The 23867-nt window shown below is 29.0% G+C and overlaps 1 protein-coding gene across 1 annotated transcript in view; it reads left to right on the top strand.

Annotated features, from left to right (window-relative positions):
* LOC136989414 (uncharacterized) overlaps nucleotides 1–23867 on the top strand; it is a 47707-nt gene that overhangs the window by 10327 nt on the left and 13513 nt on the right. Inside the window, exons 3-9 of the mRNA XM_067287539.1 lie at nucleotides 2979–3125; nucleotides 3199–3332; nucleotides 9456–9565; nucleotides 20466–20621; nucleotides 20700–20794; nucleotides 22862–23023; nucleotides 23505–23679. Of these exons, the coding sequence (XP_067143640.1) occupies nucleotides 2979–3125; nucleotides 3199–3332; nucleotides 9456–9565; nucleotides 20466–20621; nucleotides 20700–20794; nucleotides 22862–23023; nucleotides 23505–23679 (979 nt within the window). The remainder of the gene's footprint in view (nucleotides 1–2978; nucleotides 3126–3198; nucleotides 3333–9455; nucleotides 9566–20465; nucleotides 20622–20699; nucleotides 20795–22861; nucleotides 23024–23504; nucleotides 23680–23867) is intronic.

The following is a 23867-nucleotide window of genomic DNA, read 5'->3' as shown; positions in this document are numbered from 1 at the left end:
AAGTGTTGAGTGATTCTTTTTCCAGAATTTGAGTTTGAATATCAAATTGTTTGAGTACCAAGATACCACTGTATTTTGTTCATCATTTTTAGAAATGATTACTTTCAATGATAATCAATGATATTCAAACTAACAAGTTGTAAAAACTTGTTAGTTTGAATATTTGTGACAATTTCTGGAGTTATGAGAAGCAGTGCACAGCAACTGTTATAGGCATCATTTCATTTGTTTACCACTCTAACTTAAGGGTTTGCAAGTTGACCCCTAGCATTGAAGGTATTTTTTTGAGCTTAAAAAGTCAATTTATATACCAATATGTTAATGGTATGTTAATTAAGATTATCAACAAATAATCTTGGTAGATGAATTAATATCAAACAAATCACATTACATAATTTTTTTTTCTAGAAGCATAAACTAACCAGCAATAGTGACTTACAAACAAAGAGAGATTTGTGAAAGCTGTGAATGTATAGCCTATGAAATCAACATGTTAATGTACTTTTCTCTTACCCAGATTAATTTCTTAACATTATAAATGTGAACAATATATGAAATCAGTGAATTTATTTTCTTTGTTGAAAATACATTTATGTATACTTTTTGAAATAAATATAGAATTTCTGTAAAAATATTTTTGAAATATGTAAAATTATTTTAATTTATTTAGATAATGCTGAGCCACTTAATTTCTTGGATTCTGTTTTAGAACAAATGTCTAATGATCAAAACTTGTCTTGTTATTATTTTATTTTAGAAACTGTCATACAGTGGCCATAAATGTATTTTGAAATGTTCTTTCCAGATTGGTTACCTAATAGTCATACTGATGAGATGAAAAATCTCCAAATTTATTTAAGAGCATTATACAACAGTTTATGAAATAAAATGATTAAAAAACAGTTGTGACTAGATCATTAGATATTTATTCTAAAAAGAGAATTTAGAGATTTTAATTCATTTTTTAATTTTTTTAAATTTACTCATTATATGTTTTATTTATTAATGAAAATTTATTATGATATAAATTTTTGAAATTAAACATTAGAAGTTTCAAGTATAAGACCCAGAACTCTTTACTTTAATTACGGCTATATTAATTACTATATTCATCAAAAAAATTTACAATTGACTTGTCAAATTGCATTATTTTTTATAAATTTTGCAAATTACAAAAATGAAAATACTTTAAAATATATATATTTACTTTGAATATATTAAAACCGAATACAAAGCATAAATATAAAATACAGTTAAGCAAATAATAGCTTCTGAAATAACATAAAATAGGTTTATAAACTTCACTAGAATATACAAATACAATATAGACTTTCAGTACATCATCTGAATATTGATCCATTTTCTAATCAGGCTTTTCCAGGTAAGATATTTATAATGATAAAATATAGATATACAATACACTTCATGAACTTTATAAAAAAAAATAAAACTATAGTTTGACATTTAAGAATTTTTTTCTAGTATTGATGACATTAGTGACCAATGACTAATATATGTAACATTTAATTGAAACATTTAATGATTTTAAATTAAAAAGAAAACAAAGCAATTAATTTAGTTTAAATAAAATATACAATTACAACTATAAGTTATATATAATATTAATTTCTTAATTTTAAAAATATTATAATGTCTAATTCATACAAGTGATTAATCATATTCTGTAAATTTCTCTCCTACATAATATTAAAATTAGGCAGATTATATTGTCTGTGATTTTATTTTAATTTTGAAATAATAGTGAAAGAGATATTTGATATATCTGTTTCAGTATTATTGTAAAAAATTTTTGATTTGCTGATATAAAATTCTGTTAATCATTTATTTTCAATGATACAAAAAACATTTCATATATTATCCTAAATAAGAATTAAATTGAAAAAAAAAATGTAAAAGTATAATACAGTATGTCATTGTTATGATTTTGATTATAAAATTAAGCACTTATTTTGCAACAATTTTTTATCATAAATTTGAAATGAGAGTTAAGTTTCATAATACAGTCAAACCTGTTTTTATGCGGTGGATAGGGACCGCATAAAAAAAACGCATAAAAAAAATTGCACAAAACTTCACGAGTGGCTATAAAAAAATAGTTTTCGCAACACAATTTAAAAAATATTTTTTTTTTATGCGGTCAATAGGGACCACATAAAAAAAGTCTCACATAGAAAAGAACTCAAAACTGTACGAAATAGAATTTATTGACAACAGATGTCAGCACTTGACTGCATCGTCTCGTCTATCGTCTGTTTTACATATTTTTGTTTAGGTGGTGTTTTGTTGACTTAAAAAATAAATTATTTCATTTTTTGCATATTCATGTGATAATATTACTATAATAAGTTCATTTATGCTATAATAAGTTTATTTAGCTATAATAAGTCAACGTGAGGCATGACAAATCGCATGAGACTAGTCGCCAACTATACCACACAAATAAAAAATCACACAAAAAAAACTGCACAAATAAAAAATCGCATTAAAAAAATTGCACAAATAAAAAATCGCACAAAAAAAGACCGCATAAAAACAGGTTTGACTGTAGTCTTATTGAACACTTTTTTAATTCAAATTTCTGTCTTCAGTAGTGAAAAAGAATTTTGTGTATAAGTCACTGTACCATTTGCATTATGTAATTTATAGTTATAAAATTATGAAGTAATTGTATTAAGTAAAGCTTATTTTAACTTTTAGAGAGAAATTAAATGAATTGGTATGTGAAGCATAATTTGATTAGCAATTATTTAATTTTATTTTAACTTAATGTTTTATGAATGTATCTCACAATATGTTGTCATTTGAATTTGAGAAATGGTAAATCAGTAAATTTGTATTTGTAGATAATGTTTGTAGAAATTTGTAGAAATGTAGGATTTGTAGAAATAATGTTTTTAAATTTTATATTTGTTGCCTTAAAGTTTTCTTTAATTATAAGATAATTTATAAATTGGCAGATCAAATCAACCAAGGACAGAATTATTATTCCTGTTCTCAACACATCACAGAAAGACCTTTTTTTATACAGTGAAGTTACATATTTTTTAGAAGAAACAAATCTTTCTATTGATCCAATTATATGTAGAAATGAAATTGACCTAAAGGTAAAATTGTAATTTAATTTAAATGATTAATTTATTTGAACATAAGATTTTTAAGTATTAATTTTTGAAATAGGAACTACACACAAAAAGGCTTCTGTATTTAGTTCTGGTAGATCACAACGTTCTTCCATTTTTTGATGCTGAAATGGAATCTGCTGTAATTGAAATAATTGATCATCATAAGCAAGAACATAATATGAGGAAAAAGTATGTACTAAACTTGCTTATAATTAAATTTAGTAAACAGTAAATTCTGCTTATTGTAATCAGATTATCATCAGTTACCTATATTTCATCAAAACAGTATATCTCAACACATGTAAGTTAAAATACAAACTTATACAATATACCAAGTTATAAAACTTGGCATATTGTAATTAAAATTTTTTATAGTTATCATTATAATTAGGTAAGTAAATATTTTTTAAGCTTTTGTTTTGTTCTGTCAGCCTCAATATGTGGCTGATAACACACAATTATTACTTGTTAGCATTATCAGTCATAACCAATGCTTTTAGCATTAAATATTAATCATTTTAATCATTATTTGCTTGTAATACAGTAATTTAATTGCTATCACTTCTTACTATAAATTATACAATGATTGAATTTTAATTAATACATTTTCAATGTATACATTTTTTACAACTTATAAATTGTTTTAACAAGTCCATTTAATGTCCACATAATCCAGAATTTCCACTGATTGTTGCCTTATCTATTTACTTCACTTAATGTTTTAATCAATTATTAATATCATTATAGGTGAGTCCTAAAGGTAAAACTAACCCTTGGATTACATGTAAAATTAGCAAACTATGTATGTTTTTATTTTAAATAAAGTAAAAGAATATACAGTCATAACAGTTGAACTATATTTTATGTATTTCACAAGATGTACAGTACATTACTAAAATCTCTTATTATCAAGGTTTTGTTTATTGACTAATGTTATTTTCATAAAGAGATTTACAGGTGCAGTTCACTGCAAAATACTTTTCCAAGTTTTCTGGTAAAATTGACTATTGTCAGAGAAGAGAATCTCTGATAAGCTATTTCCATATATTGTGAAGCAATTTCATGAACAACAAATTTGCCAGAAAGAATTTTGTCAATATCTTGAAACTTTTTAAATCCAGGATTTTTCTGAAGAACTTCTATTAACTTTCTCTGTATCATTCTCTATGTAAAGTACTTATGTGTTTTGTCGTCCTTGATCGTTGACTTACCGACCATAACCCAATGGGTACTTTATGCAGGTTCACGATTAGAAAGCCAGGCCTGGGCTTTTACGTGCTCTGGAAATTATAACTACAATAAAACACCAATAAAGAACAAATCAAGTTTACTTTGAACTAGAAAAAATACTATGTACAAGGTAATAAACTAAAAAAACCATTTATTTGACAAAGGACAAATTCTTAGTCCTGACAAAAATAAGATAATTTAACAACTAAGATCTACTACTATTTCCCTTTTGGAAATCTGACAATTCAAGATCGACTTACTTCTATGTACAATCAATCAAACTTATCAACTATGACTATCCATCACCTCAAATACTAGGAACCTTTTGTCCCCAAACTCCTTCGAATCACCAAGAACTTTTCCTGTTCTCTCGATCTGGAAATCACCTTGCTTTCAATTTGTCAGAAGCTCACCTCACTGTTGGTCTGTCAGCTTAGTCATTTTATACTCTGAGGTGATGTTACAATTACCATTGGGACCACCCCCTCATTTACATACTTAAATGACTAACAAGATTTTTTTGTCGTTGTCTGGTCAGCTTATTTCTGACAATTCACTAGAGACTTTTACATTACTTTTATTTATCAGACAAGTTTTTACACTTTCGAGTTGTCTCTTTTTAAAGTCTTTTAGTGATTCCTTATGCTAAGTGTGTGTGAGGTCCTCCTCCCTTTTCGTGTCGGAACTTCTGTTCAGATTTCCGAGTTCGGGAAAGTGCAGTGGCACATTAGTTTTTCCTATGGCGCTATGTCTGATTTGGTAAGTTGGTTTCTTCATTTTCGTTCGTTATAGAGGGTGAGTGGGGAACCTTTGCCCTAACTAAACATAAACCCCAAAAATAAAATATACGTAATGAAAACAAAAAATAGAAAATGAAAGATACAGCTTGGACTTGGTTCCTTACACCTATTTCTCTAGTTAGTTTCTGCATTTCAGCCATGACTTTAGAAACTACTACTAAGAACTGTTACCTCTAGTCCAAATGTTTCCAGTTTCTGTATAACTTTTGAAATACAGGAAAAAGGCTGTTATGTATGTCAAATTATTTGAGATGTTACTAAAATAATATTTTTTGTGCAATTGAATACAGCAAGGATTGGATCCAAAGTTTTGGATCCAAACTGTCTATCACTTGTGTTAAATTTTAAAAATTTTTATAAAAGTCACTTAATTAAATCGAACATAGAATATTCAATTATTAAAAACACATTTTTATAAATACTGTTAAAATTGGTTGAGGTAGGGAGCGTTTGGAAGCTTTTCCTGATAAAGTTTTATTCAATGACGAGTTTTCATAAAAATTTTGATATTATTAGTATGTCTACAGTTTGAAATGTGGCTTTAGCAAGTTTTTATAAGCCGTGAGTGAACCTCATTATGTGAATTAAATTGGGATACAAAATTTTCAATATTTGTACTGCTTTTAACATACAGAGAACAGAATTAGTAATTAAAAGTAGTATTCTTTTTTGTGCGTTTGTTGGCTGTACAGTTATTTAAGTTTAAAAGAAGCAGAATATTTAGATAAATTTGTTGTCTATATAGTGATGATGAAAAGAAAAAATTACTGAGTGAGTTCTTAATAAACTACTTGATTAGTTAATTAATAGTAATTTATTAGTAATTAGTAGTAGTTTAGAATTAGTTTTCTTCAATTCTGAACAGGAAACCAGATAGTAGTTTCTAAGCTTTTTCCTTGTCAAGACTGATTGAACAACTTGTCCCGTACTTCCCTTCAAAATCAGTTATTTCATCCAAATATAGGAACCTGTTATAGGTATAGCTATATCCTTTGTAATCTGTAATGACACAAGGAACATTAAGAGAGCACAACTGCATAGCGGAAATTTAAGTTTTCGTCTTATCAGAGTCCATTCTGAGGTATTATTTTCTTAATTTGGATTTTCAAGTAATTGATCTGCACATCATTTTGTAAAAATTTTTTAAAGACAGAGTTCTGCATCTTTGCAAATGGAATGTTAGCAGTTAAAACAGTTGAACAGAACTCAAAGGAAAATGCAACTTTATCTGTGGAAGTTTCTCCTACTAATGTCTTATTGATTTTTTTGTCAGAAGTATTTGCATTATTTTTTTCTGTTTGACATTTTCATTATGAACAATTGTTTTATTCTGTTGTTTAAGCTGATATGACATACTATAGGAAATATGTAAAAGTAATCAAATAAATTACTTAGTGTAATTTAAATTGAAATAGCAATACTGAGTTTGCATAGCTTGCGTACCTTTACCTCATGTGTGAAAGCCGCGAATTTATGCATTTGACGGAACTTCCAATTTGTCAGAAATTGTAACAAATCTGACAGAAGAACGCGCTGGGTGAGAAATTAGATAATCATCACCATTTTGATGAGAATCTGGTGGAAAAATTGACACGTGTAAGTGCCAACTCAGTGCTGTTGTGTCAACTTTTGATGGTCATGTGACCCCCTTTCCCACGTTAAGGAGATAAAAAGCGAGAGTCGCCAGAACTTGAGGAGAGCAATTCAACAGGAAGTTATATCGGGACATTGTGCGCATCCTGTCTCCTGGACCTCATACATCAGACTGGACCCAAGATGAGGAGAAGACACTCGTTGGAAGAACACGACAATGACCCTTCCATACCACAAAGTTTGTTGAATCGACTCTCTGCTACGCATAAGAGAGGTATTTAGGGAGGCTAGAACTTGTAAACTCTTTCTGTGAGCAACCCATTAGAACTTGGGGAATAGAACAAGCATGCGCTTTGCGAGCTACCTAGAACTATCTGGCTCTCCTCCCGATAGGAGTATTTGTACTTGTATTTAATCGCCTATTTAACCACATGCATTTAACCTGTATATCCTACCTTTAGTTAGAGAATAAACGCTGTTGTTATGTTAAGACCTGTCTCCTGTCAATCTAAGAATGCCTGCCGACTTACCGACGCACCTCCCCACTCGCTTTTTGCTCTCCTAGCCATCCGAAACAACAATGAGGTCAGGTTTTACCAACCTGTGCAGAGTAAGTGGTCAGCGAGGTTTTACCCCTGACCCTCTGCTTATCTCACATATGCTTGGTAAATAAAATTTTTCCATCAGTTGTTATACAGGATATCTACTTAAATATCTGTCCAATAGCAAAGGAGATCTTTCCAGTATTACATGTATGCATGCCTGTAGTGAACGCTAAAATAACTGATATTTAAATATCTATCCAGGAGCAAAATGTTAATTCATTTAAAAAATACCATTGGGCAGTGTATATTCCATGAATAGATAGTATCCTGAATAGTGACTGATATCTGAAACATGATTGTGAATGAATAGCTTGATGATTTGCCATTGGCACAAGTACAGCAAGTTTGGCCAACAGAATGGCTCACTAGCTCATTCCCAGACAAATTTGTGTCAGTGGTTCACAGAGTGGTTTTAGCAACTGTTGGATAGAATAACACAGCCCTATTCTCTAAATTTGACCCTTCTGGATTTTTTACTCAGAGAAGACATTTATATATGTGTTTTTCATGATGGAGAATATATATTTACACTGGTTTCCAAAATCACTATTAGTCAAATGAATTTTACTAACCAATCACAGCATGAAATTTAAAATTTTGGAATGGTTTAGCTTTTAAATTTGAAATATTTACAATCAAAATTTATCATTCAATGAAATTCATATTTTCAACTACCAAACATGAATTGAGCAGGAAACATGAATTGAAATACAAAATCAGTCAGAAATTATTTAAGAGTTGGTAATGGATCAGAATTATGGTTTAAAATTTAAATAACAAATAAAATTTGTTGAGGATTTAAGTTTCTAAATTAATTATCTTTTGGTGATCAAATCTACAAAATAAAATTTAAATATGTAAAAATATGTAGTAATGTAATATGTACTGTACATGTGTAATATAAAGTAAATATGTCATATGGAAATTCAATTTTTTAATTCATTTGAGTGTTATGTACATGAGTGTTATGTACATATGTTGTTTTAAAAATTAAAACCATACATGTGAGTATAATGTAATTACATAAAAATCCAAGGATTACTGATTACAATAAGCAGATTTTACTGGATCTGAAAAATGAAAAGGATAAAGTGCAATATTTTTTAAATCTATTACTTTAACTGTTTTGAATCAATAAATTAACATCATCTCACAGCAAAAAATGAGATTTTCTTATCAAAGATTTTCTTACAGTAGAAGTTTGTTAATCTGACACTTTCATCCAGCATGTCTGGTAATTTAGCACCCTCTGAAAAGTAACCAATAATTTGGCTGCTTTTCAGAAGGTGCTGGATGAAGCAGTTTCATCAATGTTGTCTTAAGAATAGTTAGGAGAACTTCAAACTTTAAAACAAAGTAATTTGGTAAACTATATTTAGTCTACATTGCATTGTGCTGAATGAACATTGCTTCATTAAAGCTAGAAAATGTACAGTATTTTGTGTTCAATAGTATGCATGACGGATATACTTTTTTTACAGACAATGCAAGGACAGTATGCCTAAAAGTAGGTTTCTCATACTTGAAGCATGTTTAACTTTTGTGAATCATATGTATACAATACCTGTCTGGAAAATTAACATTATGTGCACATTAATTATTGCAAATGTTGACTTTGTGCAATAATTGTTCATTAATATTCTTTCAAGTTTTTTAATTAATCTTAACAGAGTGTAGTCGTGCACTATATCATCTTACACTGATTAACGAGCATGCTTAAACAAATCAGAAGCATACAGCAGTGTATACATTGGTACAAAATAATAGCAACGTCTACAATGTTCAGATAATATAATTTATCAAACTTTGTAAAAATACAAAAAGTCTGGTAATCTAGTATTTTCAATAGTTCAGCACCAATCGGGTCATGTGTCCTGAAGTGTTAAATTAATGAACTTCTACTGTATATATTTGAAAAGTGAATTATGCAATTAGCTAGATAGATTTCTGTAATAATTCAAATTTTGAATACTTACAAAAACTTTTTAAAATTAATTTTACTTGAACATATTGACAAATATAAAAAGTTGAAAAGTTTATAAAATGAAATATTAATATTCATTTATTTTATTATGTTTTTTAAGCTGTCAAATAATTATTGAGCCAGTGGGATCGTGCTGTACATTAGTAGCAGAAAGAATTTTCAAAACTAATGAAAAGTTAATGGATCCTCAAATTGCCTTATTACTATATGGTAAATTTTATTTAGTTTGTATATATTTGATACCAAATTTGAGTACATTTACTTTTTATAATTTTTAATCAGAATTTAAGAATGAAATTTAAAATTAAAACTAGTTTAACCAAATGAAATAATTTTGGTAATTTTAGTAATAAATACTTCATATATGTATTGAATTTTATCCTTAATGTTTAACTAATTTTCATTCTGGACACACTGTATTCATTATTTAATTATTTTGTGTATGTAGATATTAAAAAATATGACGACAGTCTTGGTGTTAGTATGATTTTAAGTTTTTCCATTAGAATATTTCATTTGTACCTTTGAATTTCTGTATAAATCCCATCTTGCTTCTATAAGTTAATTTATTGAATTTTCATATTTTAGAATTTTCTATAATATCTTTCAAGTAGTCAGTAAACAGAACAAGCATTATTGAATTGAACTCTTTATTTTGCAATTTCTCTTTTCAGTAAAGAATATAGTTTGCATGTAGTTTAGCTGCAGTTAATAATTATAATTGTTACAACAATTTTTAGGGTTTTTTTTAATGCCAGTTAAAATGTTTGCAATGTTGTGTACTACAGATGACACATTTATTATTTTTTCCTTTAAAAATAATTATATTTTAGGATTAGTTAATTCTATATTTTAATCCAAACCTATATTTTAAATTTGTGCTTGTTTTGTTAGTTCTGTGCACATGATGATGTAAATTATGGTTATTCAAAGTGAGAATATTTGCTTTTATTTTTTTAAGTGAAAAGTATTTGTGAAATTTAAATAAGCAAGAAATACTAAATTTATTATAGACTAAATTAGCATCAATAAACGAAATTAAATAGTTTTTGTTTACTGCCTCTGAATATTGAAACCAGTTTTCAGAGCAGTGAACTTTACAATATCCATCATACATTATGTTACTAGGGATTGCAATCCAGCAGTGTTTTCAATCCAGCTGGATTTTTGCTGGACCAACATCATTCCAGCTGGATCCAGCGCAGATGTATTTTTGGTGCAATAAAGTGTAATCTATCTATTTATCCAGCAATTTATGGGTTTTTTAAAGAAATAAAACATTTTTTAAAAAATACTTAAGAAACTATTATTATTTAGACTGGTCACTATAAATCAGTAAAACTTCTTACACATTTAAGTAGTAAACTTAACTTTGGTTCGGTTTAACACTTGATAGAGATAATTAACTTTAAATGTTTAGTTAAAGATTACATTATAATTATAATCTAAGTTAAATAATAGCAAAGGTAATTCTACTAATTAATTTATATTAATACAGTATAATAATGTAAGGACAGATAATCAGTGGCTAAGTGGCTATCAGTCTTATAAGTTTTCTTATATAGGCTCTACATGCAAGTCTAGTTATTTATAACTAATTTAACTATTCGTGTTAGTAAAGTAGTGAGTAAGTAATTAGTAGTTAGTTATTATTATCACGATCAAGAATCACATACATTCATATCATCATATATCTAAGATACTGATAATCATTCATTTATTTAACTAACTAGGTAGTCTCAGTTTCTCACTAATTTTCACATTAAAATTGCCTAGCCTAGCCCACTAACCACTTATAGAATAAAAGTTAAAAACTCTTATTTAATAGAATTAGAGTAGAAGTTTTAAAATATTAGTCTTGTCTTGAATAAAGTATTTTAAAGGACTAAATAAAATTAAATCAGTCACTTCTGTTATTTTTTTGACTTTTCTGGAAGTAGGATCTCAAGAAACAAACGGTATTAATGGTGTTGTCTCCCAACCTACTTCTTAATGAACTGCATATATGTCCCGCTTCGGAGAAGGCCCTTTACCCTCTATGTTAGTTGGTTTCAGGGTCATCAAATAATCATAAATCGTTCCATCACGTGATTCATTGACGTCACAATCGACCGTAAATTAGAATTATGCACCAGGACTAGGAGAAGAGTTACTTATTTTATTTAGCCCGAAGACACTTTATTTAGCGAGAGCGCAAAGTCAACTGGCAATTAGATCAGCAGAGGCAAAACTGCAGGAGGTGCGGTGTAGAGAGGGGGTGTAGCACGTGTCGCACTGAACGGTAACGTCACTTTCGCCGCCAAGCGATAGCGCACGTAGCAAAGCGGCAACGTGACAACGTAGACTTTTGCGGCATTATTTAGAAAGTTAATTGAGTATTTGCGGATTCGCAGCGCTGGATCCAACACCTCGTGCTGGATCCAGCATGCCGACGAATGCGCTGGATCCAGCTGGATTGCTGGATGAGGGATCCAGCAATTGCAATCCCTATATGTTACATTATATTACATTATACATACATTAAGTCTGTCCCAGAAGTAGATCTACTGATTTAAAAAAAATTATTAGATACATTGCATGAATGCATGACTCTTGAGAAGTAACAGCACAGTCCCAGCAGTTTTTCCACTGATCATGGCAGTGATGAAAGTCATCTGTAAGGGTGTTTAGTACATTGATCACACTCCATAGTTTCATAATGATAATCTTTTTTCTGAATTTTAATTTGTAGAAGAGGTAAAAGTCACATGGAGCCAAGTCTAAGCTGCATGGAGGTTGTGGGTGTTTTGAACTTTTTGTTTTATTCAAAAAATTAAACTGATAATGCATTGAGAGCAAGTGCATTATTATGGTTCAGCACCCACTCACTAACAATGTTCTTTTAAACTCACTGTACCTATTTTTGAAAGAATTACAGGACATCTCAATTAAAAGCTTGATTCACTCTGTCTGGGAAATAAGAAGTCTGTATGGACAATTCTATGGATGTCAAAAAAGATGAAGAGCATTGTTTTTATCTTTGATTTGTTACTTCTGTTTTCTTTGGACAAAAAGGTTGTGTGATTTTCAGCAAATCCTGGCAAATTGTCAACCAACTTTGTTTTTGTTTCTCAGACAATTTTCATATATATTTTTGCATTTTTAAAATGCTTGTAAAATTCAATTAACTGCATTTTTATCTAAGCCTGCAATTATCTTGATGAATGTTTTGGTGGTCTTTTGTCATTACTGCTTGCCAGCATACACATTTTCATCATTCATTGACGTGGTTAGCCTAGCCTGTCATAAACAGTTTTTTGGTCCTTCTTTTAAAGGTTTGTGTTATCTGAAAATCATGTTTCTTGATAGAGTTGCATTTCCATAAGCTTCAGTCGAACTTTAAAACATCTTGGTGGGAAATTTATTGAGTTTAACACAAAATTTGATGGCACACCTTTATTTGTTATTTTCACCTTTATAAACATGATGAAGTTCTTCAGTCCAAACTTGCACAAACAGTAATAGTTGTGCACTGACTTGACCCATCCTGTCAAGAAATGTTTTTACAGTTAGATAATGATGCCATTTACACGAGGATATGTAACATCATAATGCTACGGTTTAAAGTTGAGCACAGAAATTTTTGTACACTTACTTTTGTTACATACCTCATATTCTAGAAAGTAAATTTAAAATAATAAAACAAACTTCAACCAAAAGAAAACATAATACAATAGCAAAGTTTAATAATAACTAAAAATATACTTATCAGAAGATAAAACTATAAGTGTAAATGTCAACTAAAAAATGAATTTAAACTATCAACATCTAGCTATAACAGAAAAATGTTTGCTTAAATATAAAGTTACAAAACTAATGAAGATATGCTCAAAGCTTCTTGTCCTATTAAACATTTGACTTCTTAAATCACACAATTTGATAAAATTAAGACTTATCACACAAGAAAGCTTCTGAGAGAGTACAGTGATATCAAACATTTGGAATTGTCATTTTGCAGAATGCATTTCTGGTCTAGACCCCTCTTCAGCTACTGATAACTCTCTTAAAGGGTGGGCCCTAACCAAAGTCAAAAATAAAAATTTTTTTTGTTTAATATTAATTATTGAAAGAGTAATATCAAGTGTCATATGCTGAGTATTAAAAGTAGGGTTATAAAATAAAACTTAAAAGGTTTTATCTAGAAAAGTGTCAAAGGAAGATTTGAGAAGGATTTATAATCTAAAAACTTCCAATAAAATTACAGAATGAGATTAAATCATAATTATAATGAAAATTAAAATAACTAAAATAATATTTCAGCCACCTAATAGTGCTGTTTTGCCAAACTTATCACGATGACATCTGTATATTATAACACTCTTCTTTTATTCTTTTTAAGTACCTTTAACAAAATGCATTTCTGACTTGCATCATCCCTCTTCAGTTGTTTTACAGTTGTTAAAATAATAAACTGTACAAAACAAAGGTATAAATAAATTCCTGATTTTTTAACATTACAAAAATATACTATTAAACTATATACATTAAGATAACACTTATATTTGGTGTATATACCAGATTATTAAATATACCAGAGGTGGGCAAGCAAGAGTTCAGTGGGAGCCGAAATGTACGTTTTGCAAAATGCATGGGAGCTGCAGTTCTGTACTGTCGTGGCGGATAGTATAGTAAGGCAAAGAAGGATAGGGTGTCCCCCATCCAGGTTGAGAACTTGTTTAAAAAGAATAGATTTGAAATGTCAATTTAATTTATTGCACCAACTTGGAAATAAATTACTAAATATTACATATATATAACAACATATTTTCACAAAATTGTGGAAATAAAATTGTAAAAATAATAATGAAAAGCAGAAATTAACACTTTCAGCAAGAGTCGCATGTAACTCAAAAAGAGCCGCATTTGCCCATGTCTGAAATATACATTTGCTATCAAAATCTTCAAAAAACAAAATTTTATCAGTTGTATTATTTAAGAAGTAAAGTTAATGAAGATGGTTCATAAAAAAAAATTTAAAAACAAAAAAAAGTAGTTGAAAAACATAGAATGAAGGTTTGAAATAATTAATCAGTGAAAAGAGAAACATCAACAACCTTATTTACAAAATAAGGACATAGGTTTGGAAAATAAAAAAGTTAGAACAGTAAAAATTTAGAGAAATAACTTGGATTAATTTTTATGAAATCATTAGAATGGGACATTACACATCCACACAGAGAGTATTATGTAGATTGCAATTTAAAATTAAAGATAAAAAACAATAACTAAGTATTTTCCAAGAAACTTTTCTATTCCATCTCTATTTCTTCCTCAAAGTTCCTCTAGACTCTGCCTATTCCTTCTGTAAGCTCTTACTAAATACAAAAGACCTATAAAGGTCATTGTTCTTTGGAAATAAGCACAGAATTATCATGGAGAACTTATCATATAGGAACACTTTTATCAATGGAAAAAGTGTTCCTGTATGATAAGTTCTCCATAGATATTTTGGACAACAAAATCATTCGTTGTCTGATTTGTTTGCAGTCCAAACTGTTCATTAACTGATCACCCACTGTATTCTTTATATCCCTTTCTCAAGAAAATTTGTCTTTTATGCTGTCTATGTGTTGATTGCTATATCTAACTCTAATTTCCAAGATATCATCAATAAATAAATTATTCCAACACTTCACTGGAGATTTTGCTGGCTTAGCATTTTCTCCAGGAAGATGAAGGGGTAGGAGTAGGTTGCAGGGCTGTGGAGTCGGAGTCAGGAGGAATTTCTGGCCAGAGGAGTCGGAGTCAGGAAAAATGTGTTGACTCCGACTCCGGCATTTTAAAATTTAACTTAGTTTTTTTTATTTAAATGAAAGAAAATTTATTTTATATTTATTAATTTTTTAAATGTTTTTGTAATTTGTTATAATTCATTTATTTTAAATACAAAATGCAACACTTTAATTTATTAAATATGTATCAATAGTTTTCTTTGTAGTATTTGTGTTTAGTAGTTAAATTATTTTGACCCAATTTAATTTGAATATTTTTGATTCATTCCTGTATTATCCTAAATAAGTACTCTATTTTTCTGAATGAGCCAGACTAATTGATAAGAGTATATATTTTTCTTTTCTGAACAAGAGGCTGAAGTAGCTAGATCACACACTTTTTAGTTGGACTAACTTTTCTGGAAAGGTGAAATTGAAGTGCGAAAGCTGTAGAATAAAGATATGTAGATGTAGAATTTTATAACTCCCCTTTTTTCTTCTTATTAAATATTTGTTAAAAATTATTTTTTTTATACAAATAAATATTAATGTAAGTTAAATATTAAAAATACTAACTATAAAAGTATTTGAGTAAATGCCTGGGACTCCTGTCAGAGTTCAGAGTAAGGTAACCCCTTATGAGTGCTTCTGCCTCCCAAAACATGACTTGATATTTAATTTTGTCGGAGTCGGCCCACTAAAATTATCAGGAGTCAGAGTCAAGTGTTTTTTACCGACTCCACAGCCCTGATAGGCTGTGAGGTCTCCTTCTTAGTCTTTCCAGCAGTGGCTTATCACACCATTTGGTAATTTTATCCTTTCTCAAAAAATTAGAACCTAAAGTTGAATCTTCCTCTTTGTCAGTCTCTTCACCATCTTGCTTAATTTCAGAATGATCTTCACATTCTTCAACCTCATCTTCTGATGCAATATCACTATCTTCTTCTAAATCCTCATTCAAGTTATCATCTTGTAAATAATTTATTATTTCCAAAAGACTTTGTTATTTTTAAATTTATTATTTTAGGCTTGGTTAGTGTGAGATATGAAAAGGTTTTTGTTAGTCTACTAAGACAAACACACAAGAAAAAGAAATACACACAGTAGATGTTAAAAACTGAATTTATTTTTGCATGATATAACTATGTACAGGTTCAGCAAAGGATGCCAACTTTAGCAATAATCCTAAACCAGATTATTGGCAGAATAATTACAAAAATAAAATGGCCATGTCACACCAAATCACAATCACAATAATTCAATATTATAAACAAGAATAATTATTACAATAATTTTCCTAAAACTAACCCTTAATACTACACTTACACTACAATAAAAGAAAATTGAAAATAGGGGATGAGTAGTAGTGAGGATGGTGGATAGGATAGGAAGGAATACCCGGGTCTTTCTGTTACTGTGAGGACCATTGTGAGTTTCTTAAATGCAAAATACTTGCTTCTATCTTCCTTTCCCTCAGTTCTTGAGGGTTTTCTTTTATATTTTATCCTAAAAGTCAGTTGCACGTTCAGACTCTTCAAGCTGAAACGCCAGCTCTGACACAATAACTTCAGCCCAGAAATTTCAGTTTCCACACGAATTTCTAGCCTTATTTGTTTCTCAGGCAATGAACACTGGAACATCTCTTCTTTCATGGTCTTCTCTGTTTAAGTACCACCCAAAAAGTGACCTTCCTTTGCTTCATATGCCCACACGTAATCTCAAATATGATGTTGGTAAATTCTAGGAAATGGCCCTCACCTCCAAGAAAGAATAATTAAAAAGATTATAAAGTTCTAGAAGGTGGAAAGAACAAAGAGCAGTGAAAATTGTCAGAAGGACAAAACAGACAATAAGGCATACTGCCTCATAAGTTAGCTTATAAATTTCTTAGCCATTTTCAAGTAGAAAACTTATTGAACAATACTAGGTTGTTCAATAAGTTTTGTCATTCGATAAGAGATGGCGCTATTAGGCTTGTCGCTTTATTTTTCTAAAAATAGTACTACTTTTTTATGAATACGTGAAGTTTCTTGTAGATCTGCCAACTCATTTGTATATTTACAGCTGCTCAAAGTTGATGTGTCGCTGTATTTTTTTACAATGGAAAAAACTGAATATTGTGCGGTAATAAAATTCTTATTTTTGGAAGGTGAACACCAAAACAAATTCATGAATGATTGTTAAAAGTGTATAAGGACCCTTCACCTTCAATTAGAACAGTAGAAAGATGGGTTGCTGAATTTAAATGTAGTTGTACAAGTCTTGAAGACAATCCATGTGAAGGACGTCCAAAATGTGCATCAACACCAAAAATCGTAGCAAAAATACAGCATATGGTTTTGGAAGATTGTTGATTAACTGAGAGATTTAGTAGAAGCCCTAGGGATCTCATTAGGCAGTGTGAGCAATATTTTGGCTGAAGTTTTGGGTTACAGGAAGCTGTGTGCACAATGGGTGCTGCATTCGTTAACAATGGAACAAAAACACATTCGAATGCAACTTTCTCAGCAACATTTGGAGCATTTTAGAAAGGATAAAAAGTATTTTGTGCATCGTTTCATCACTGTGGATGAGACTTAGGTCTACCACATGATCCTGAATCAAAAGAAGAGGCTAAGGAGTGGTGTGAACCTGGTACTTTGGCTCCAAAGCAAGTTAGGGTCCAGAAATTGGCCAAGAAGGTGTTAGCATCAGTTTTTTGGGATGCAAAAGGAATTTTGTTCGTGGATTACCTCCAAACTGGTAAAACAATAAACTCAGATTATTATTGGATAACCTTTTGGACCAGCTGGATGTAAAAATTCATGAGAAAAGATCTGGTTTACAGAAGAAAAAAAATAATTTTTCATCAAGACAATGCACCCTCTCACACAGCTCAAAAACCATTGCAAAAATCAGTGAATTAAAGTACGAATTGTCACAACATCCATCCTATTCGCCAGATTTAGCTCCCTCTGACTTCTGGCTGTTCTCACATCTCAAAAAAATTCATGCGTGGGAAATGATTTTCATTGAACGAAGAGGTAATAGCAGCTGTGGAAGCATATTTCAACAGTCTTCTGGATTCTCACTTCAAGGATGGAATCCATAAATTAGAAGATCACTGGAACAAGTGTATTGAAGTTTAGGGAGATTATATTTAATAATAAAATGTATTTCAAACTATAAAATTGTGTTTTTCTTATCGAACGATAAAACTTATTGAACAACCTGGTGTAATAAAGAAATTAGTTTCATATTCAGGTGTAATGTGTTTGACAGGCCAGGAAAAAAGTAGCCTTGTTGTTATTAATATTAATTAATATTAATATGATATATATTATTTAGTAACCAAATAAGTAAAATAATTCATTTCAAAGAAGAAAAGTTTTGTGAATATGAGATCTGTCCCAAAAGTAAGTGTACTGATTTTTTATTTCAAAATATACAAGAGTTATATCAAACTACAAATGATCTTTAAAATACAATGCTTGTGAGGTCACACAATCCAAAATTTTTTTCACTGGTTATAGCAGTACTTGAAGTCGTTTTTCATAAGGGTGTTTAGTTTATTGTTTCAACTTTTTTGGTGTTTTCCACTGCCTCGAATGATGACATTTCAACTTGGATTTCATCTTAGGGAATAGGTAGAAGTCAGACAGAACTAGGACCAAACTGTATGGAGGTTGTGGGCATGTGGGATTTTTACTTGGCCAAAACCTGTCAAATTTATAGCACTGTGTGAACAGGTACATTATCATGGTGCAATACCCAATCTTCTGCAATGTCCCTTGCAGAAGATTGCGGACTTGCTTGACCTGTTTTCAAAGTCATTCCAAGACATCTTTGTAGAAGACCTGATTAACTGTCTGTCCTGAAGGTAAAAATTCTTTGTGCACCATTCCATGGCTATCAGAAAAAAATGATAAGCATTGTCTTTACCCTGGATCTTTGTGCCATCTAAACACCATGTTTCTCAATAAGGTAACATCTCCATAAGCTTTGGTTAAATTTTGCAAATGTCTTGATTGCAGATTTCTTGAATTTCACAGAATACTTGATAGCATAATGATGTTTGAGATTTTTCTCCATTTCAAATGTAGCAATGTGTTAAAACATTATCTTATACAAACAGTGATTGTGCACATTTGACTTAACTGATCAACTTGAAACAGGTCTAAATATGCTAAGATATCTAGCAATGCAAAAATACCAATTAATGATGTATTAAGCTGCACAGTCATTAAATAAAAAATCAGTACACTTACTTTTGGGACAGACCATGTACTTTATGTAGTGAAGCACAATCAGGAGCAATTTGCCTTCTGCTTTGGCAACTATAGCCACTGAAGAAGATAGCTACTTAATGGCAGAACTAGCTCTGTCCATAAGAAGCAAGCGTATGAAATAAAATATGAGACGCCTGTATGTGCCTTTTAGATTTTGTGTCTGATTGAAGGTTAAAACATCCATATCTGTGCCCAGCATTCTACCAACTCCAGCAATCAGTTAAATACGCATGTGCAACCACAGGCTGTGCATGTTAAATGCCTGTTATAAAGATTTTAAAAAATTATCATAGAGATCAATGTAAATTGACAACAATTGGAAACTAAATTGACATGTGAGTGTGTAATCAGCTTAAAACCAGATGTGCCCATAGACTTTACATAGTGAACTTTGATTTCAAATATCTCAGGCAGTAGATCAAATTTCAAAATGCTTTGTTGCATCAGCCTTGCTAAGTTGTACAGTACATATTTTGAAAAATTGTGTTTAGTGGTCATGTGGTTGCTTTAAACTTTCAATTTGCAATAGACCCACAGACTTTACATGGTAAACTTTGATCTTGAGTATCTCAGCTCATAAATTGAATTTTGAAATTCTGGTTTTGCCACATCAGTGTTGTACATATTGCAAAAAATCATGTTTTGTGGTCATGTGGTTGTTTTAAACTTCAGTCACAAATAAAACACTTTGTCTGATGAAGAGTTTTGCTTAATCTCTGCTCAAATATCATAATTAAAGAATGAAGGAAAAACTATTCTAAATTGTAGTATAATCTAGGATTTCAAAAATAAAAAGAAAGTACTACTGTTACAATTATAAATAATATACAATCATTGAGAAATTGAACTGCATATTGCAAAATAAGTATATAGTTTATTATTTTAAAAATTAACATAATTGTTAATTATTTAAATTTTTGAATTTTTTTTAATTTTTAGCAATAATAAATAAAACATGAACATTTTTTTTGCTTTTATTGTAATTTAATCAATCATGTTGAAGTTTGTTTTTATATGTAGCATATGAAAAACTAAAATTTAATTATTTGATATTGTTATAATATATATGCTAATTTTTTTTTACTTCTTTAGGTTCAATTATTTTAGACACATTTTGTCTCAACAAAACTGCTCAAATTGCTACTTCTAAAGACAGAGATATTGCAGAAAAATTGGAAGTATACTTAGATGGTGTCAGTAAAGAAGAAGTATTTGAAGTTTTACATTCTGCAAAATATGACCAATCGTGTAAAATTATAAATTAATAATATATTATTTTTAATACTTTTCATTCTTTTAATATATTTCTTTAATTTTAAAATACAGCTCTCACTGCGGAAGATATACTTCGAAAAGATTTGAAAAATATTTTACACGATAACATCAAAATAGGAATAAGTGCTGTTCCTTCTCTTTTAAGTGTAATTATATGATTTATTTTTTAAATAAATATTTTTCAATATATAGTTTATTACTAACATATTTTCCTGCAAAACAACTCATGAATTATCTATATTTAAGTTAGTTTGAAAGCAGGTTATGTGCTTATTCTAATTTGCAATTACAAAATCATAGTTTTTTTCTTTGTCTAAACTTGAATGTCTTTAAAGAAAGCCAATGACCTAACCAATCAATGAGAAAACTATTGATTTAGAAGTTAGTGGTACCAAGATCTGGTGGCCGAAAACGTTAGTTTTTCAATAAAGCTATCTCGGCAACACAAAAGGTGTAGTGTGGTAAATTAATTATTTGCTGAGCATGTATCTGTTTAATGCCAAGATCGCCTTGAATCATTAACCTCATGACACAAATTGCTATTTAAATTAGATTTCAATGCACAAAGATACTACTACCATTTTTCAGTACTCACTGCAGTTGAACTTAAATCAAATTAATTAATAAAAACCTTGTTAATTGACATTCATGTAATATAATTAGCATCTAGGAATTTGGTGCTTAAGTCAAATTAAAAAACAATATTATAATATACAATATTATATTAATAAATTTTTAATATTCAATATTTTTAAATATAATATTACATTGCATTTGTAGACACTTTTATGCATGAAATACATCTAAAAAGTAAAAAACGGCTTTATTTTGGGGGTCAGGAATGGATTAATTTATTTAATATTGTTTCTTATGGGAAAATTTGTTTTTATTTTAGAACAAATTGTTTTCAAACAACTTTTAGGAATGAATTATGTTCAAAATCCAAGATTTGACTGTAATTTTAATTATTTATTTAATGAATATTAATAATGTTAATAAATAAAATAATTTCGATTATCCATTCAAAAGAAAAACTACCAAAAAACAATTTACATAGATGTTGTCTGATTCCGAAAATAAACCACATTTTTGAAAACATGAAAAATCCATTCGCTATTTAGTTAGTATAAAAGTTAATTTAACTTGTTCATTAGCACATTATATTGAGCATTAGTGACCCTTTTCCTGAAAGTGCACTAATATAGGACCATTGACATGCCACTCAAACTAGTCTCCCATTCCAGTGTTTATTACTGATGTTTTGTCTTCTGTTTTTAAATCTTTCTATCCATTCATACAGTCTTTCCTGACTCTAATAAGTGTCCACATACTGAACCTTCATTCTCCTATAAATTTCAAAAGATTTTACTCCCTTTGACCATAAAAAAATGACACTTTGTTGCAATTCAACAGTGAAGCAGCCATGTTATATGAGCTATTGTGCAGGTGCATACAGCTTGATCATCACAATCCTTATGTGGTGTATTGCTAAGAAGTCATTTTGTGTCCTGCAAAAAGATTTTTCTCAGATTTTCATACATCTCCACAAATTTTAGATTAAAATTCCTGTTATATAATGGCTTTCCTACTCATTTACAGAAAGTTATTTCAGTCCTATAATCAGGATTTAAATTGCTTTTTAGTATCAAAGCTAATGCAATGGTCTTAATTTCATTAAATAAATAAATTAATTAGTTCTTGTTTTTAAAGCTTAACTATTCAGCAATTATATACTTCATTACTGTAAAGATGAATCCATTTTGTTTTCTGTGCAATTCAGATTTCAAATACGTAAATTCTGGAACTACGTTTTCTTCTAAATTAAGAATATAATATATTCAAACATGAATTGCTTTCAGATAACAATCTATTATAAAATAATTAAAATTAATAAATTTGGAAAAAAGCACTAGAGATAAACTTTACAGTTTGGCTCCTTTTATAATTTGGAATAGCATAATGCAGTCTGAAAAGAGCTACAGCCAAGCCAATCTTTATATTCAGACATTTGTCCATCTCAAAAGACAACAGTCAGGAAGATACATTTGTTATAATTTATTGTTTTTTTCTTAATTTGTAAATTTTAATTGTAATTATTGTTCTGGAGTTTTAATTTATATTATAGTGCTGAATTTTATTATTTGTATTTTTTGTTATTTTACATTGAGCTATTCTGTAATACACTTTAAAATGGATTTTTTTTTTAATTTCAGACATTTAATAAAAAATTTGATTTAGAACTTAGTTTATCAAAGTTCTACAGAGATAATAATTATAGTGTCTTAATAGTAATGAGTTTGAATATTGATAAGAAAACTATGCACATAACAAGAGAAATTGCTGTTTATTCTGAACTACATGATCTTCATACCCAAGTAAGTGTTCTAATATTTTAAAAGTCTATTTTTCAAATTCTATCATCAGAAATATTATTTTTGAATTTATTACTGAATATTTCATTATAATAACAAAATTATTATTGATAATGTAATTTTTTGTAACACTATAAAAAGTTATCATTGCTAAGAATAATTTCAAATAATTAAATATAATCATAATGTAAAAGATCATCAATTTATTGATATAAATTGATATTAACCCAGTTATGAGTTATGTATTACAATCTTTTATTAACTTAAACATTTGAATAATTGCATTATTTATTACAAATTAATATAATGTATAAAAGTTATTAAATTTTTGCTAGTAAAGTTTAAGTTATGTTATGAAGCCATAATAGTTATGATGTTTTAAAGATACTTTCTTATATTTAATTTATTGGATTTATATTATTTTATTATTAACAGAATTTTTTGGTCTTAATAATTTAAAGGGGAAAAATTCTTTATTTTCCAGATATGTAAAGCTTTAGAATCTGAATCAAATCTTCAGTTAACAAATTTAAATTTTGATATTCTTAATTTAAAAGGATATCATCAAGGAAATGTATCATTAACAAGGAAATACATTCTTCCTTTCATTAAAGGTGTTATAAAGAATATGTCAAATATATGTTCTGTTAAAAATACAGGTATTTAAAAAATTATCTTATCAAGAATATATGTGCTTTCATTAATTTTATTTGTTACAAATTTTAAACTATCCAAAATTCAAATAAGGTTTTTTTATCTTTTATAACTTTAGTTAATTTGATTTGAAAAAATTTATTGTTTATTGGAACATACTGTAATTACAATAAAATATCATTTTAATAAATGC

This window comes from Centruroides vittatus, unplaced genomic scaffold (genome assembly GCF_030686945.1).
Source record: "Centruroides vittatus isolate TY-2023 unplaced genomic scaffold, ASM3068694v2 scaffold_520, whole genome shotgun sequence".
NCBI classification, from domain to species: domain Eukaryota; kingdom Metazoa; phylum Arthropoda; class Arachnida; order Scorpiones; family Buthidae; genus Centruroides; species Centruroides vittatus.
The sequence above is the reverse complement of the archived record's forward strand: the minus strand, read 5'-3'. Positions and strand labels throughout refer to the sequence as shown.